Source organism: Prionailurus viverrinus, chromosome B3 (assembly GCF_022837055.1).
Source record: "Prionailurus viverrinus isolate Anna chromosome B3, UM_Priviv_1.0, whole genome shotgun sequence".
Lineage (NCBI taxonomy): Eukaryota > Metazoa > Chordata > Mammalia > Carnivora > Felidae > Prionailurus > Prionailurus viverrinus.
This window is the reverse complement of record NC_062566.1, coordinates 131,950,409-131,966,473: the sequence shown is the minus strand read 5'-3', so window position 1 is coordinate 131,966,473 and position 16,065 is coordinate 131,950,409. Positions and strand designations below refer to the sequence as shown.

Below are 16,065 nucleotides of genomic sequence, written 5' to 3'. Positions count from 1 at the left end.
TTCGGCTCAGGTTCCTGAGTTCAAGCCCCACGTGGGGCTTACTGCTCTCAGTGCTGTCAGTGGTGTTAGCCGGCTTCAGATCCTCTGTCCCCGTCTCTCTGCCCCCCCCCCCCCGACTTGTGCTCTCTCAAAAATAAAACATTCAAAAAACAAAAAGGGACATGTCTGTGGTCATGCAGCTGTTAAATGGGGAGTTAGGGTTTTGTGTCAAGTCTTCCTTCCCCTAGAGCTCCCACCCCTAACCACCATGCAGACTGCCTGTCTCCTTGTACTGTAGATCTAGGCCCAAGATGTTCCTTTGTCTTTTGGGGAGAGGGGGGAGGATGGAATCCATGTCTAGATGAGTAAGGAAAAAAATAGAATTTGGTTTTCATTAAAAGTTCTGAAAACTAGTCCAGCTCATTATATTTGTAATTATTATAGCTCTTCTTTTAAAAACATCTTTCCTCTGTATAGAGAAGAGTGGTAAATTGTAGTACCTTTTTATTGCTGAATTTTTGAAATATTGTTAAACATTAGGAGTATTTTGAAATTTAACATCTGTTCCTAAATTTTTATGATTTATAGGTATAATTACTTATCTTAGTAATATTCTAGTTCACTCAAATCTCTAGTTCATCTAAAAAAATTTTTTTTTTCCAAGATGAAAAGAGGCTTGATTAGTACTCCTCCATCAGATATGCTTCCTACAACAGAGGGTGGAAAGTCAAATGCCTGGTTACGGCAAAAAAATGCTGGAATATATGTTCGTCCTCGGCTATTCTCTCCATATGTGGAGGAAGCAAAGGTAATGAAAATCATTTAAGTTATTAGAGTGCCTTTTATGAACTATAATTTGTGCTTATAAGCACAAAGATATTCATTGTGGCATTGTAAAAAATATTTAGAGATAGCCTAAATATTTGATAATAGGGAAAGTGAAAGTAAACTCTAGTTTACTCACCAGAATAGTTTTCTGAAATGTTTAATTATCAAGCATGTCTTTATAACTTAGTTTATATTAAATTGCATTTTACATTTTTCTTATCTTAGTTGTGTTGCAAATTGTTAATTTGGAAAAAAATTAATTTTACGGAGATGATTGTCAGTATTTTGTGATCTTCAAGATGGGAATAATGTTCTGAAAAGATTGCACACATTTTGTCTTTCTTAAACTAAAGAAATGACACAATTTCTTGCAAAATACTTCTGTAATGGCTTCTGGAAATTATATTTTAGTTTCAGAATATGTACATAAAACTAAGACAGTTTCAGGCTTTCTAAGTAAATTATGTATTATAATATGAAGAACTCCAAGAAAATATGGTAATGTGAAAATGGAATACTGTGATTTTTATTAGCTGTATTTAGCCATGAGAACTTTGAGACAGCCTTTTGAGGAACTAGCACTCTTTGATAGTCAGAAATCACCATTAAGCTTTCTGAAACAAATTAACAGGGAAAGCATTGTTTGGGTATAGAATTAAGTTATCTTAAATTTTTTCTTTTTTTGATTGTCGGAGTTCCTAACTTAAGATATGTGAAAGGATTGTGAGAAGTTAATTTTATTGACTAGATTGATAATCTATCTCTTACTGAGTAGTTGACACTTAAATAGTCTAAAATCGGGAAAAAAGCATAATGGTTGGGTCTCGTCTTTCAGAAGTAAGTTCAGTCCTTTACAGCACACAAGTATCACAGCCTTTGCCAGGGTTGCAGCTGATGATAAAAGGTCTGTAATAAACTACCTCGCACTCGGCTCTGTCTCAGAATGGGGCAGCAGGGAGCTGATCAGATAGTCCTCCTGGGACTTCCCTGTTCCCAGATGGCTGTACCCACACTTGATAGATAATTGCCCTCAGTAAATGTGGAAAAGGTTTATACATTACTTCATTTTGGACATTCTGCAGTTGAAATTCATCTGAAACTAACTTAACAATTGGGTTTATATATAGATCTGTTGAATTTAAAGTTGATCTTCAGTATTTTATATTTTGAACATTTCTTGTTGGATCTGATATTTAGCCCATGTATACCTTGTTTTCTTTATAGTAACTTTAGATATAAATTACTTCTGATTGATTTTATACCTTCCTTCAAATTTCAAATACTTCAATTAAAAGCAAATTTTTCAGAAGGTGATTATTTCAAAGATGCTGCAGAAATATTTTTTAAAAATTAAAGAGGTTGGGACGCCTAGGTGGCTCAGTTGGTTAAATGTCCAACTCTTGGTTTCCGCTCAGGTCATGATCGCACAGTTGTGAGTTCAAGCCCCACATTGGGTTCTGTGCTGACAGTGTGGAGCCTGCTTGGGATTCTCTCTCTCTCCCTCTCTCTCTGCCCTCCCCACTCGTTCTATCTCTCAAATAAACTTCAAAAAAAATTTTTTTAAGAGCTTTTAAAAAAAATTAAAGAGGTAAAGGGGCTCCTGGGTGGCTCAGTCAGTTAAGTGTCCAATTCTCGATCTCAGCTCAGGTCTTGATCTCAGGGTCGTGAGTTCAAGCCCCGTGTTGGGCTCCACACTGGATGTGACACCAACCTAAAACAAACAAACAACAAAATTAAAGAGATAGGAGTTCTTTCTCCTTTCATTATTTTTTTTTAATTTTTTTTTTAACGTTTTTTTTTGTTTGTTTGTTTGTTTGTTTTTTTGAGACAGAGAGAGACAGAGCATGAACGGGGGAGGAGCAGAGAGAGAGGGAGACACAGAATTGGAAGCAGGCTCCAGGCTCTGGGCCATCAGCCCAGAGCCCGACGCGGGGCTCGAACTCACGGACCGTGAGATCGTGACCTGAGCTGAAGTCGGACGCTTAACCGACTGAGCCACCCAGGCGCCCCTCTCCTTTCATTATTTTAAAGCTTCATACACTGGAAACAATAAATTACTTCCCATTTTATATGCTGAAGGTAATAATCTTTCTCCGGATGTGATTTACAGAGATGGTTGACTGATACTCTTCATGTTGAATTGTTCTTTCAGTCAGTGCTGGACGAGATGATGGTGGAACAAACAGATCTTGTGCGTTTGCGAATGGTTAGGATGTCCAATGTGCCAGACACGCTTTACATGGTTAGTACTGCCGTGCCACAGTGCTGTCACATGATGAGCCACCAGCAGATCAGCAGTCACCAGTCAAGCCCTCCTTCAGTCGTAGCCAATGAAATTCCAGGTGAGGCAGTAGCCTTCTGTCAGGCATTTATATTTAAATGAATAATCTGATCATTTTTGTAGCCTTTTTTATATGTGCTCATTCTCTCAGCTTTCCAAAATTCATTACTCATTGTTTTCATAATAAGCTCGGTTTTTTGTTTCATATTTTATTTTCCAGTAACAGGTATATACAGGTTTTCCGGTTAGCACAGAGTTTCTCAACCTAAGCTGTCTTGACATATGCTTTGTTGAGGAGGCTGTCCTGTGCACTGTGGGGTGTTCAGCAGCATCCCTGATCTGCACTCACTAAATGCCAGTAACATGCACACACACACACACACACACACACACACACACACACCCCTTTGTGACAACCCTTTGAAAACATTTTTATGTTTCTAGACATTGCTAAATGTGCCCTGTGGGGCAAAATCGCTTCCTGTTGAGAACCACTAGTTCAAAGGAATTCAGATTTTTCATCACCATAAAGCATTTCTCACAGAAGACTCTTTGAGTTATAAACTTGTATCTTTTGAGTCTAGACATGTCCCCTGAAATGTTATCACTGTTGGTTTCCTAGAGATCCATCCAGCTTCCCAGGATCTGCTCTGTGAATTCTGTTGGTAGTGCAGGCTTATGTGATGACTTTGAGGAAATCGACCATAGATTGAGATATAACTGTTATATCCAAAATTTTCTGAGCATCAGGTGATGTTGACTTTAACCAAAGGGCTCTAGTGTCCATCTTTAAGGTAAGAAAATGCACAGTGATCTGGGGGGGTCAGAGATTTACAGCTCTTGCCAATTACTACTGCAAAATTCAAACACATTGCAAACTGTATAGCGTTATTAGAAATAGCCCCATTCAGGTGCCTGGGCATCTGACTTTGGCTCAGGTCATGATCTCACGGTTTGTGAGTTTGAGTCCTGCATCCAGTTCTGTGCTGATAGCTTGGAGTCTGGAGCCTGCTTTGGATTCTGTGTCTCTCTCTGTCTCTCTGCTCCTCCCCTGCTCACTCTCTGTCTCTCTCTCCTTCAAAAATAAATAAACATTAAAAAAAATAAATTAAAAAAAAAGGAAAAGAACTAGCCCCATTCATTTTCTGCTTATAAATATTGTTTTAATTAAGGATAAATTAAAAAAAAATAACAACTTTTAATTGAGCACATTTTATTCTGGGACTAATGTCTGATCAGTTGTTGGCCTTATCAGATTTGGCCACTAGTGACAAAATACTGACTGTCATTTATTTAAAGTATACATTAGACAACAGTATGAAGAGAGATGTTTCTGTAGCTGATTTATGCAGATATTGAAGCTACAGTAATTAGCCGGTTTTTATCAGCTCAAATTAATACAATTAAATAGCATAATTTAATCTTAGAACTGAATCTAAAAAGCCCAAAGACATTCACAATTATGTATATTCAGAAGAGTAGGACTTGCCTTTCTTGTCTTGCTTTAACAAGACCTGGTCCTGTTCTGGTGTTATCTGATACTTCCCTCTTCCTTGCCCACCACACTCTAAGGAAGGCCATGTAGCTTATTGGAGAAGACTCATGGGCTCATATCCTGGCTCTGCCACTTTTATGTGACTTTGGGTAAGGTTACTTACTTAGCATTAATTTCTTCATCTGAAAAATGGATATAATGTCTCCTTTCTAGTGTTGTTAATAAAGATTCAAGGAAGTCCCATGAGTAAGATGCTTAGGAGTGTGCCTGGAACAAAGTAAGCACTCAGTAAATGGTCGCTCCCTTTCCCCAGAAATAATAACCAGTGGCTACTCTAGTCAGTTTGTCTCTTAGATATAGAAGACTCCATCCTCGACTTCCCACCCTCTCCTATAGCCTTAGTCTAGGTTCCCAATTGGTGTTCCTGCCTCTAACCTTACTCCCATTCTGCCCTTTACACCAGGACTTGGCAAACATTTTCTGGAAAGGCCATTTGGTAGATACTTTGTTTTGTGGGCCATGCAGTCTCCATCACAACTACTCGACTCTGTTGTCAAAAGCAACCACAGACAATACGTAAACAAATAGGTGTAGCTGTGTGCCAGTACAACTTTACTGACAAAACAGGCAGTAGGCTTGATTCAGCCTACAGGCCGTAGTCTGCCAACCCCTGCTTTACACTGTTCTCAGAGCACGCTTTCTGTCACTGCCCTGATCCTGTCCTTCCTTCCCCTGCACAAGGGAGTACCTGTTGTTCACAACATAGAATTTAAATTCCTTATCGTAATATGCAGGCTCATTCGTGATCTGTTCCTACCCATCTTTCTCGTCTTCTCTCTTAACACTACTCCTGCTTGTACCTATGAACCCTGAGTTCGCTAATGCTCCCAGCTGCTTGTGCCATACTGTCACCTGCGTGTTTGACACATGCCTTGTCCTTCTGCTCGAGACACATACCTTCACTCTGCTTTCTTTACCTACCTGGCTTTTCTCTCATTCTTCAAGACTCCACTCAGGATTCCCCTCCTCCAGGAAACCTCTCTTGCCTGCCTCCATCTGAGGTGGGCCCTTCCTCCACGTCCCGTCAGCATCCTTCACATGTTTGCCTTTGTGCCTCTTAGGGCCTGTGCTCTACTGCTTTACTCAGTTTACTTCACTAAAACTAGAGCTCTTCGAGGACAGGGATCATATCTTTGATTCTGAGCACCCCAGTACCCAAGCCCAATACCTAGCACATAACTAGGACTCAGGAACTTATTTGAATAAAAGAATGAATATATTTAAAAGATTTCTGAAATACCCTGAGATGTAGAAAAGAATATATGCAAGTAAAATTTTAGTTAGGTTGTGAACTAAGAAGACAGTTCAGTAACTGTTTCGTATCATCAGCAGCATTTTGAGCACAGTGAAATTTTATTACAACTTTAAAAAATAATTAGAAGCACATAAATTAGTATTTTCCAGGAAATTAAAATTCTAACGCAGAACAACACAGGCCTTCTTGCTTGTGCTCAGTGGGGGACCTTTGATGCAGCTCAGATATTTTGCCTACAGAGTGTTTTTCTTTTTTCAGTTCCTCGTCTCCTCATTATGAAAGACATGGTTAGACGTCTGCAGGAACTACGGCACACTGAGCAGGTGCAGAGAGCCTATGCACTCAACTGTGGGGAAGGCGCCACGGTCAGCTATGAAATTCAAATTCGAGTGTTAAGAGAGTTCGGTCTTGCAGACGCGGCTGCAGAGCTCTTGCAGGTGGGGATGGCATTCGACTGTGTGAAATAGAGAGCCTGTGCAGATGGTATTTCAGACATTCCAGGAGCCCTCCCAGCACGTATCTGCTTCTTAGTGCATGCCCTTTCACTGCCTCATGGGTCTGGGATAGCCTGGAAGTCCCCCCTGGGTAGAGGCGGGGTGTGGAGTAGATGGAGCACATGGGCTCTGGTGGGAGAGCTGAAGTTATAGCTTGGCTCTGCTGCTCACCAGTTAACTTGGGCCACTTAACCACTCCCAAGTATCAGTTTCCTTACCAATAAAGTGGATGTTGTGAAGACAAGAGGTGCTGTATGTAAGCAGCTATGTCTCTTAATACCTAGTAGGCCTGCTAAAAGTTAATGGTGTGCATGCCCATCAAAGGTGAACAAGGAAGCAGAAAATTCTGACCTTCCACTGCTCTCTGCCCCTCGTTGGGTCTCTAGGTTTCGGGTTGTGGCCTACTACCAGACTTAACAGGTCTTCCAGATGCCCCTCTTATTCCTCTCCCCTCCTCTTCCGTATAATAAGAAATTTTTTGCATGATGTTGCAAACCCTGTAAGCACGAGAATCAAAAACTGAATGTGGGGTTTTTTTGGGTTTTTTTGTTTGGTAACCAGCATGGGGAAAAAAACTCCCCTGTTACCAAGTACAGGAGCAAGAGCAGGAGCGTTGGTTTTGCAGTGAAGGAAGAATGTGTAAAGTAGTCTGCTCACAGCCACTAAACCAGAACCTAAAGTAAAATTTAATTTTGTCTGGCCAAGTGATTGAATTTTTTTTGCCACTGACTCTAGACTTGTTTAGCTGGAGTCTTCAAAGGGGAATGTGGTGTGATGTTCTTAGGCAAGGGAGCAGGCCACTTATAGGTTCTTGATTTTCTTTTTTTTGCTGTGGATTCCATCCATGAAATAGTCTTGTATACTATACATTTCTTTCCCCCTTGACATTCTAAACTGTATCTTAATTTGGTATCTTAAATTGCATTAAAGTTTTACAGATTAAGTATTCTTACATAATGTTTATCAAAATGCTCATAAAACTGAGTTATATGTAATAGGTAAGGATTAGTATTTTATAGTTTTTATTTCAGACAGAGTGCAGATGTTTTGTAAGAAAGTTCTAGGAGGATCTTTACTTGTATGCCTTTTTGTCCTTTGGTATTTAATTTTATTTTCTCAGCAGAGATGCATTTGAATTAGGTTTTATTTCCTGCTTTTGCATTATCACATAATCTTGCAGGAGATTACCAACCTGCTTGCTGGAATATTTAGTTAAGCTGTTCTCCTTGATAGCTGTATCTTAGGCTATAGAGACTCCACTCTATCCTTTTGTGCTATTATTAAGGTAAATTTTTCTTGGGCTTCTGGCCTAGAGAAATAATGTTGTGCCTTTTACTCTTGCTGAATGTGGTTTTCTTAGGATCTCACTTAATGCTCTCAGCCTGTAAATTTCTATCTAGAAAATTTGCTGATAAATGTCTTGTTTGTTTAAATCTTTCAGAATCCTCACAAGTTCTTTCCGGATGAACGTTTTGGGGATGAAAGTCCGCTCTTGACAATGAGACAGTCTGGGAGATGTCGAGTTAACAGTACCCCCGCTGCAGAAACCATGTTTACAGATCTGGACTCTTTTGTGGCCTTCCATCCACCCTTGCCCCCACCGCCACCTCCGTACCACCCCCCAGCGACCCCAATCCATAACCAACTCAAAGCAGGCTGGAAACAAAGACCTCCCAGCCAGCATCCTTCACGTTCATTCTCTTATCCCTGTAATCATTCACTGTTTCACTCCAGAACCGCCCCTAAAGCCGGCCCCCCTCCCATCTACTTGCCAGGTGTTAAAGCAGCAGCACCTGATTGCACCAACACCACAGGACTGGGGAGACAGACTGTGGCCACCGCCGCCACCGCCACCACCTCAGCAGCAGTAACTTCTGAGAAACAAGTGGTAAGTTAACATCTCACTAATTTAGGGCAAATAAAATGTTCATGGAATATGAGAGGCGGTTTCCAAGAGCCCTAGTGGGACTCAGCAGTGCCCAGAAGTATGGCCACCAAGCCGAAAGCGTGGACTCCAGGACTATGGAGAGAGGGAGGTAAGGCCAAGTGAGAAGACAGGAAGAGAGGGTGTGTGGGGAGGGTGGTTGGCACCTTCCTTGTCTTTGTGTTCATTGTAGGTACTTAGAAGGGATGATGTTACTGGGCAGTGCCACTGGATGCTCTCGGTTTCACGATGCTCCATTCAAACACATGTCTAGAATCTGCCCTAGCTTCTCTTCTATAGAATCTGCTCTTCTACCAAATGCTTTGATGGGGTAGGAAAGGAAAGTTATTTATAGCTAAGTGTACTGTCAGGAGCAATGTGGCAGAAGACTCCCCATTCAGAAAGTAGATGGATGATCGGCCCTCATGCCTGTGTCGGCCTCTGGCAAGCTCTTCCATCAGGAGGCTCATTTGACTAGGAACCACAGTAGCTAGCGTTAATAGCTAGTAAATTAAGCGAGGACCTTGCTCAGTTTTGCACTAAATGAAAGGTTGAATTTCTGTTTATATAATACCTTTGAAACAAAATAGTGATTTTTAAGTCCTTCTGCTCAGTTACACATTATCAGTGGCCTTCAATAGAAAAACAAAAGAGGGGTGCCTGAGTAGCTCAGTCGGTTGGGTGTCCGACTTTGGCTCAGGTCATGACTTCATGGTTTGTGAGTTCGAGCCCTGCGTCAGGCTCTGTGCTGACAGCTGAGAGCCTGAAGCCTGCTTTGGATTCTGTGTCTCCCTCTCTCTCCTCCCCCACATGCACTCTGTCTCTGTGTCTCTCAAAAATAAACAAACGTTAAAGAAAAAAATTAAAAAAAAGAAAAACAAAGGATACATATATTAATTCAGGGAATCTTTATTAAAATATGGCTTTTGGAGGTGTGCCTGGGTGGCTCAGTCGGTTGAGCGTCCAACTTCGGCTCAGGTCGTGATCTTGCAGTTCGTGAGTTCAAGCCCCGCGTCGGGCTCTGTGCTGACAACTCAGAGCCTGGAGCCTGCTTTGGATTCTGTGTCTCCCTCTCTCTGCCCCTTCCCTGCTCATTCTCTGTCTCTCTCTGTCTCTCAAAGATGAATAAACATTTAAAAAAAATTTTTTAATACAGCTTTTGGAATCTGTGGACTAGTGTACACCTTGGGTCAAATTATATTCTTTCCTCACTTTATACCCTGCTACCTACTCTCCCACCTGTCTTCCCAAGCCCCTAAAAAAAGAAGAAGTGACAGAGGTCGATAGCATTTGATAAGGCAAATTCCCATCCTATTGGCCCGGCCCTCGGTTTTACAATTACAAAGTTCTATTTTTTTTCAATTTTATTTTATTTTTAAGTTTCTTTTCAGAGAGGACAGACGTGCACACGATCAAGGAAGGGGCAGAGAGAGTGAGGGAGAGAGAATCCTAAGCAGACTCTGCGCTGTGATCACAGAGCCTGACTTGGGGCTTGATCCCACGAACCGCAAGATCATGGTTTGAGCCAAGATCAAGAGTCAGACCCTTAACTGACTGAGCCACCCTAGTCCCCTTACTTTTTATTTTAAAAAAAATTCCTTTTAAAGGTAATTTATTTGTATGTTTGTCGCAGTCTCTTTTTTTAAGCTTTTGTTTTTAAGTAGTCTCTACACCCAATGTGGGGTTCAGACTCACAAACCCCAAGATCAAGAGTCACATGCTCCACCAACCCAGCCAGGTACCCCCATTACAGTCTTGATTATGATAATGAGAAATAGGAAACAACCTTCATATCAGCAGTGGGAGAATGGTTAAGTAAGCCATGGCTCATCAGTACAGTGGAATAATAATCTCAAAATTTAGCCACAGATTTATATATGCACTACATTTTGTGAAAATTAATATATGTGCAGAGAAAAAAAAAGTGAGAAATACCTTAAATTGTTAATGGTGATTATCTCAGGGAAGGTTAATGTTTTTGTTTTGGGGGTTTTTTGGCTTCTATGGTTTTCTATATTTTTATCATTCTTAAAACTAAGCCTGTATTACTTTTATAATGAGGAAGCAAAATCAGTGAACATCAGTTTTACAAAGAGGGTGTCATGGGCCTTTTTCTTTTAACCTCTCTTCCTTTATCTCTGTTTGCAGTGTACCCAACCTGTGCTAAACGATCTAATGCCGGACATCGCCATGGGTGTGTCCACACTGTCACTCAAGGAGAGGAGGCTTCCAGAACTGGCTGTTGACACAGAATTAAGCCAGTCAGTTTCTGAAGTAGGACCAGGGCCTCCCCAGCATCTGTCGTGTATTCCACAGAGGCACACACACACGTCTCGAAAGAAACACACGCTAGAGCAAAAAGCAGATGCTCGAGAAAATCAGCAGGAATATCCGGATTTCTATGACTTCTCAAATGCTGCTTGCAGACCTTCTACGCCTGCTCCTGGCAGACGCACCCCCTCCCCTTCGCAAGGTGGATATTTTGGTCCCGATTTGTATAGCCACAATAAGGCATCACCAAGTGGCTTAAAGTCAGCCTACCTACCTAGCCAGACCTCTCCTAAAAAGCAGGAAGAAGCTAGGAGAGAATATCCACTTTCCCCTGACGGGCATCTACACAGACAAAAGAATGAGCCAATACACCTTGATGTCGTTGAGCAACCTCCCCAGCGGTCAGACTTTCCTTTGGCAGCCCCAGAAAATGTTGGCAATGGTCCAGCCCATGTCAGGGGACGAACAGCAGTAGAAACTGACTTGACTTTTGGGCTGACTCCCAACAGACCCTCACATTCTGCATGCAGCTCTGAAGCTCCGGAAGAGAGACCCAGTAGGAGACTGGCCGACAGCGAGTCCCTGGGCCATGGAGCTCCGCGAAATTCCGATTTAGAAAGGGAAGATTCAATAAGCAGGGGAAGGAGGTCACCAAGCAAGCCAGACTTCCTCTATAAAAAGTCTGCCCTCTGAGAGCAACCTCCAAGTCGTCTGTGCCTGAGATGTGAAACATCCCATTTTATGATGTAACCCAACAACTTAGAGACCAGTTTATTGATGCCAGCGAACTCAGTTTCACATTAGTTTATTCTCGTTTTTGTATATACATGTTTATTAGACATGGCATGCTAAGAGGGTTATTTTGAATGCTGCATCTGTCTATTTTGTGTTTGAACAATTATGTGGGGAAGCATTTTTAAGAGCAAGCAAGCTGGCACTTTTTTTTCCTCTTTACAAATGATGGGATTTTTTTTGCACTTGTACATTTATTTTATCTGTGTTGATTTTATATCAGTATGTTACACTTTATTGCCACATTTAAAGGAACTGTATTTTCATACTTTTTTGCATTTTACCTTTCATCTACCAGTTTCCACGTGCATTGGATTGCACACTAAGATGTATTTTCTTATGAAATAGTTCTGTGTTTATTTTTTAATTATAGAAATTCCAAAGAACAGCACATCAAAATGCTCCTCTCTTTTCGGTAATTGTTTTAGTTCAGAAATCTTCCTGCTCAGTCTCCATAAACCTAGTATCATTCTTTCTTACTTAGTAAGTCTTTGGGAGCTGGTCTTCATTCCTCCAGCGGGAGTCCAATCAGGATCCTGAAGTTTTCTGGTTCAATAAAGAACAGAGGAGCAAAGCCTTTTGTGCCCAGGCTTAAAGCTCTTGCTTTGTTCCCAGTGTGGACGCTGTCAGAATTCCTGCGAATGCTGGTAGTATGGATCAGCGTATCACTAGATGAGGTTCTAAAGACATCAGATTTTCTGGAATCCTAAGGCAGTGGAAATAACGAAGTGACTTAAAGCTTGCACTACGGGATTTCTGGTTCTGAGCTTCGACTCTCCAGCTGAGGACTGCTTGCTGCCTTCAGTTGTCTTGCTCTCTGTGGGAAAAAAAAAACAAAAGGGCTTCAGTCTTATGGATGTCATTTGGTGTTTGTAAGCCTATGTTTTCTTTTAAATGTTTTTCAAAGTGTGTCTGAATTTTGGTGTCCTAAAAAAGTTGTTGTAGAACGCATAATGCTTTGTCACCAAAAAAAAGAAAAAGAAACCTTTTTTTTTTTTTCTTTTCCCAGTGAAACACTACATGTCCTACTTGAACTCCATTGGGGGGCGCTGGTTTGGGATTTTACTGAACCACTGAGCACATGGGATCTTTTAAGATCCTCTCCCTTGGAAGGGCAATGTGTGAGCTAAGGACTGTTTTTTTTTCTTACTCTCCAGTGTAAATATATTAGTATTTGAGTTTTTAAATCACTTTAACATTATTTGAGCATTCACTTTGTATTTTTACAAACACATACACACACAGCCGTAGCACTTAGAAGAAAAGAGACTTGCTGAACATCCCCTCATATGAAGGATGTCTGGGAGCCTCTTTTCTGTGTATGTATATATATATAAAACTATGAATCACTCACACTCACTCTAAAACTATGCAGGGCTAGGGAGCCTTTACAAGCTACCATATAAATGAATTACATGCACTTTTAAGTAAATAGGTTTCTATTGGGTGTCAACAACTCTGATTTCTCCCGAAGCTGTAGTTTCTCTTACAGTCTTTCCTACTTCACCCTGTGGATATACACTCAGGAATAATCTGACATTTTAAAAAATCCTAACAGTCAGTAGTCTCAAAGATGAGGAACTCGTCAGTCTATCCGCATACGGCCAACCGTTGCCCCGCGTTGTGCTGCCCGCCGAGTTGGCTGCTGCTGGCGTGCTCATCGATGCCGGCGGTGGTGCGCACTGAGCTCCATGCCTCCCGGAGCGAACACTCAGCCCCTGGGAGGTTGGCTAGCTTCGCCTTTGAGGCTCCTTTTTTTTTTAGAGCTAGAAAAACATAGGACTCTGTTCTCATTTTGAGGAGGTTTGACTCTTTATAATAGATGATGGTGTCTTTTGAAGCCGATCTCATTCTGTCTCCAGAAACAAAACTGTTAATTCCATCATATTCCTTAACGTGTATTTATATACATGTCTTGACATGAATTACTTTGATGTAGTTTTAGATTTCTATTCTGAATTCAGACCGTACCACGCTAGTACCGCAAATAAGAGTGAGTAGAGCTAATCTGGGTGGGAAAAAGCTTTCTCATCTCTGACCTGTATTTTTCAAAATGTTAGATAAGAGCTATTTGACGTCACACGTTCATTTTTCTGAAAATGTATCAAATATTCTTTCATATTCCCCAAACATAAGTGGCCACTGTTCCTACTTTAATTTATGAAGTTTGCTTTTACTAATTTAATAGCTGCTCTGACTAAACTGTGTGTAGAGAGGAACTGACTCTAACCCGTGGGATTGTGGATTGGTGAGACTTTGCAGAAGGTAAGCAGATGTGGCTTGTGTGTGTTCGGGTGGGCGACAGTGGACTTCTGATGTACCTTGTGAGGCGTGGTGGCCAGGGTAGGTGAACAGCTGTGTGCCTCTGGCTTTGGAACCCACCTCTTCAATCCTTTGTAATGCGAACCTGGCACTAAACTCTTCTAATGCTGTTGTACTAAGATAAATGTGAAGCCTGAGTAAGATGGCTCTTAGGGAAAAAAAGCGTATGTAGAATATAAAATTTGGGACCTGGCATGTCACTCAGTTTAGAAATTTCATGAGAACCAAATCTCAGAAAGAATACCAGATCTCCTCTTGAGACCGTGGACAATCAGGCCATCAGACAATCACCTCCCTCGGTTGCCCACTGTGTGACAGTTTAGAGGACTACCGTTTAGCCCCTGGAGCAGAAAGAGAAGATCCATGTTTCTTCAAGATGCTGTTGGTCTTTTTCTTATATTTTTGTCTTAGTTTTGTGATTTTGATGGATAATTTACAAAGTCACCTGTGACTTGAAAAGAAATAGCATGAAAGGCAAAAACGATCACTGAAAAGCAGCCATTTGAGTTTTCCACATATCACGGCCTTTGTCCCATGCCCCTTAGCCTTCTCCAGGCACACATCCTAGACCTAAGCTCTCCTGGCATTTCCAGAACCAGTTGGATCTTGAGGATTTTTAACAAGTTCTTTGTATTTGAGTCTTTTTGTCGAACTGTCTGTGAAACTCTACCTATTCTTGGTTTTGCGTCCTCAACTCTTTTTATTACAAGATTGCCATCCTTTATTGGATTTTCTTTTGGTTGTTTGTTCACATTCTGGCATTGGACCGCCCTTGTCCATTTGAATGAGGGTGATGATGCAGAGTGTGAAGGGTGCAGTGTGGGGGCGGCAGGGGCTCCCAGCCGACCCCACCCCAGTCTCTGGAGGGGAAGGGTTAACATTTCTCAGTAACTACTCAGCAAAATAGGTATTTTCGTGATGTGTCATCCTCCTTTTAGGGGGAAACATGTTTCATGAAACACTTCTAAGACACTTGTTTTGCAATTCTAAGGCATTCATGTTTTTAGCTTAGGAATGAACTCAAAGGGAAATGACTTTTTTTTTTTTAATTATTATTTGGTTGACTTTCAACTTTTCAGTTGAAAGTTACTATTACAGCAGCAGTGATGGGTGCTATTCCCGGTTCTGCAATGGTTTACTTTGTCTACTAAGTGGTTTACTTTCAAACCTCATTACACATAACCTTGCTAAAAGAGTTGCCGTCACACACTAAAAGGTATTTGACTTTTCCACGGACACTGTCGTATGAACAATGTTTTATGAACTGTTAAGTTGTCTTTTTGTCCTGGAGATTGCAATAGCGGTTGCACAATTGTTTTATTGGCAAGTCTTTGGGTTGTTTTTTTTTTTTTTTTCCTTCTAGAAAACCCTCAGACCATGTGTCAGCCTTCCACATTCTGAATATCATAACGCTGTGGCCGTTTCTAGAAAGATGACTTACAAGTGTGTGTCTTGAAAACAGCCTCTCGCGTTGGTGTGTGTACGTGGGTTCTAAGAGACGAGGTAAGCTCTGGAAGCTTCTTTGTGTACTACACGTGACCGTGTATCCGGGTTCCGTGGGCAGGTGGTGTGGGATCCTGCTCTTAGATGGGGTGGCTCAAAGATACAGATTCCTGAAGTCCACTTGCCGTCTGTGTACCACATCTATGCTTCAGAGAGGTGGCATCTTCTACACCACTGCATTTCCTGTGGTTGTGCTGTTACTGCTATGAAGTCAAGTGCCTTCAATGCTAAAGGCTCAGAAATTTTTCTTAAACGGATTTCATGTCCTATGCAAGTGTTTTCTACAACCTGCATAACCAGTACTTTGTAAAACTTGTTTACGCTTCAATTGTACATAGTGTTTTTTAAAGAAATATATAGTATTTTTATTTAGGTACCTCCAAACTTGAATTCGTCCGTGTGAAGCATTGTAAAACGATACATTTCTCTTTTGAGTATCATTACGGTTGTACAAAGGTTTCCACTGGTTCTATTTTTCTACTGTTACTAATAAGCATGTAGCACTGACTTTATCCTACATATAGTTGGCATTTCAAATAAACGGCTTGTATAGAACCTGCTGACTTGGATAGTCTCTTTCAGCCCTGTAGCACGCAGTCCTCAACTTAGGGGTGGCGTGATGGTACCACCCCAAGGGTAGAATTGGGAAGAAAGGTGAATGTCCCCTGTGTTTCCAGGGTTTCAGTCCATCAGGGGCTTTTAAAAATTATAACGGTTTTCTTGGAATACCACATTTTCATCGGAGTCAGATTCATTCTTTTACTTCACTGGGAAATTTCTGAGAGATTTCAGCTTACAAATTGTAGCAAAGTTACTTGCACAGGGGTCTCCAAAGGAAGTTCTGCATCCTGACCGCATGAA

The 16,065-nt window shown here is 41.2% G+C and overlaps 1 protein-coding gene across 5 annotated transcripts in view; it reads left to right on the top strand.

The window, feature by feature from the left end:
- Window positions 1-15,759, top strand: part of BTBD7 (BTB domain containing 7) — an 88,835-nt gene extending 73,076 nt beyond the window's left edge. For 4 of the 5 annotated variants that reach the window (XM_047862759.1, XM_047862757.1, XM_047862758.1 and 1 more), the window contains 5 exons: window positions 644-787; window positions 2,960-3,149; window positions 6,157-6,335; window positions 7,834-8,280; window positions 10,465-15,759. In XM_047862759.1, the coding sequence (XP_047718715.1) occupies window positions 644-787; window positions 2,960-3,149; window positions 6,157-6,335; window positions 7,834-8,280; window positions 10,465-11,280 (1,776 nt within the window). In that variant the 3' untranslated portion in view covers window positions 11,281-15,759. Of the gene's footprint in view, window positions 1-643; window positions 788-2,959; window positions 3,150-3,710; window positions 3,883-6,156; window positions 6,336-7,833; window positions 8,281-10,464 lie in introns of those variants that run through there. The other variant, XR_007152980.1, reaches the window with a different exon arrangement.
- The last annotated feature ends 306 nt before the right edge of the window (window positions 15,760-16,065 follow it).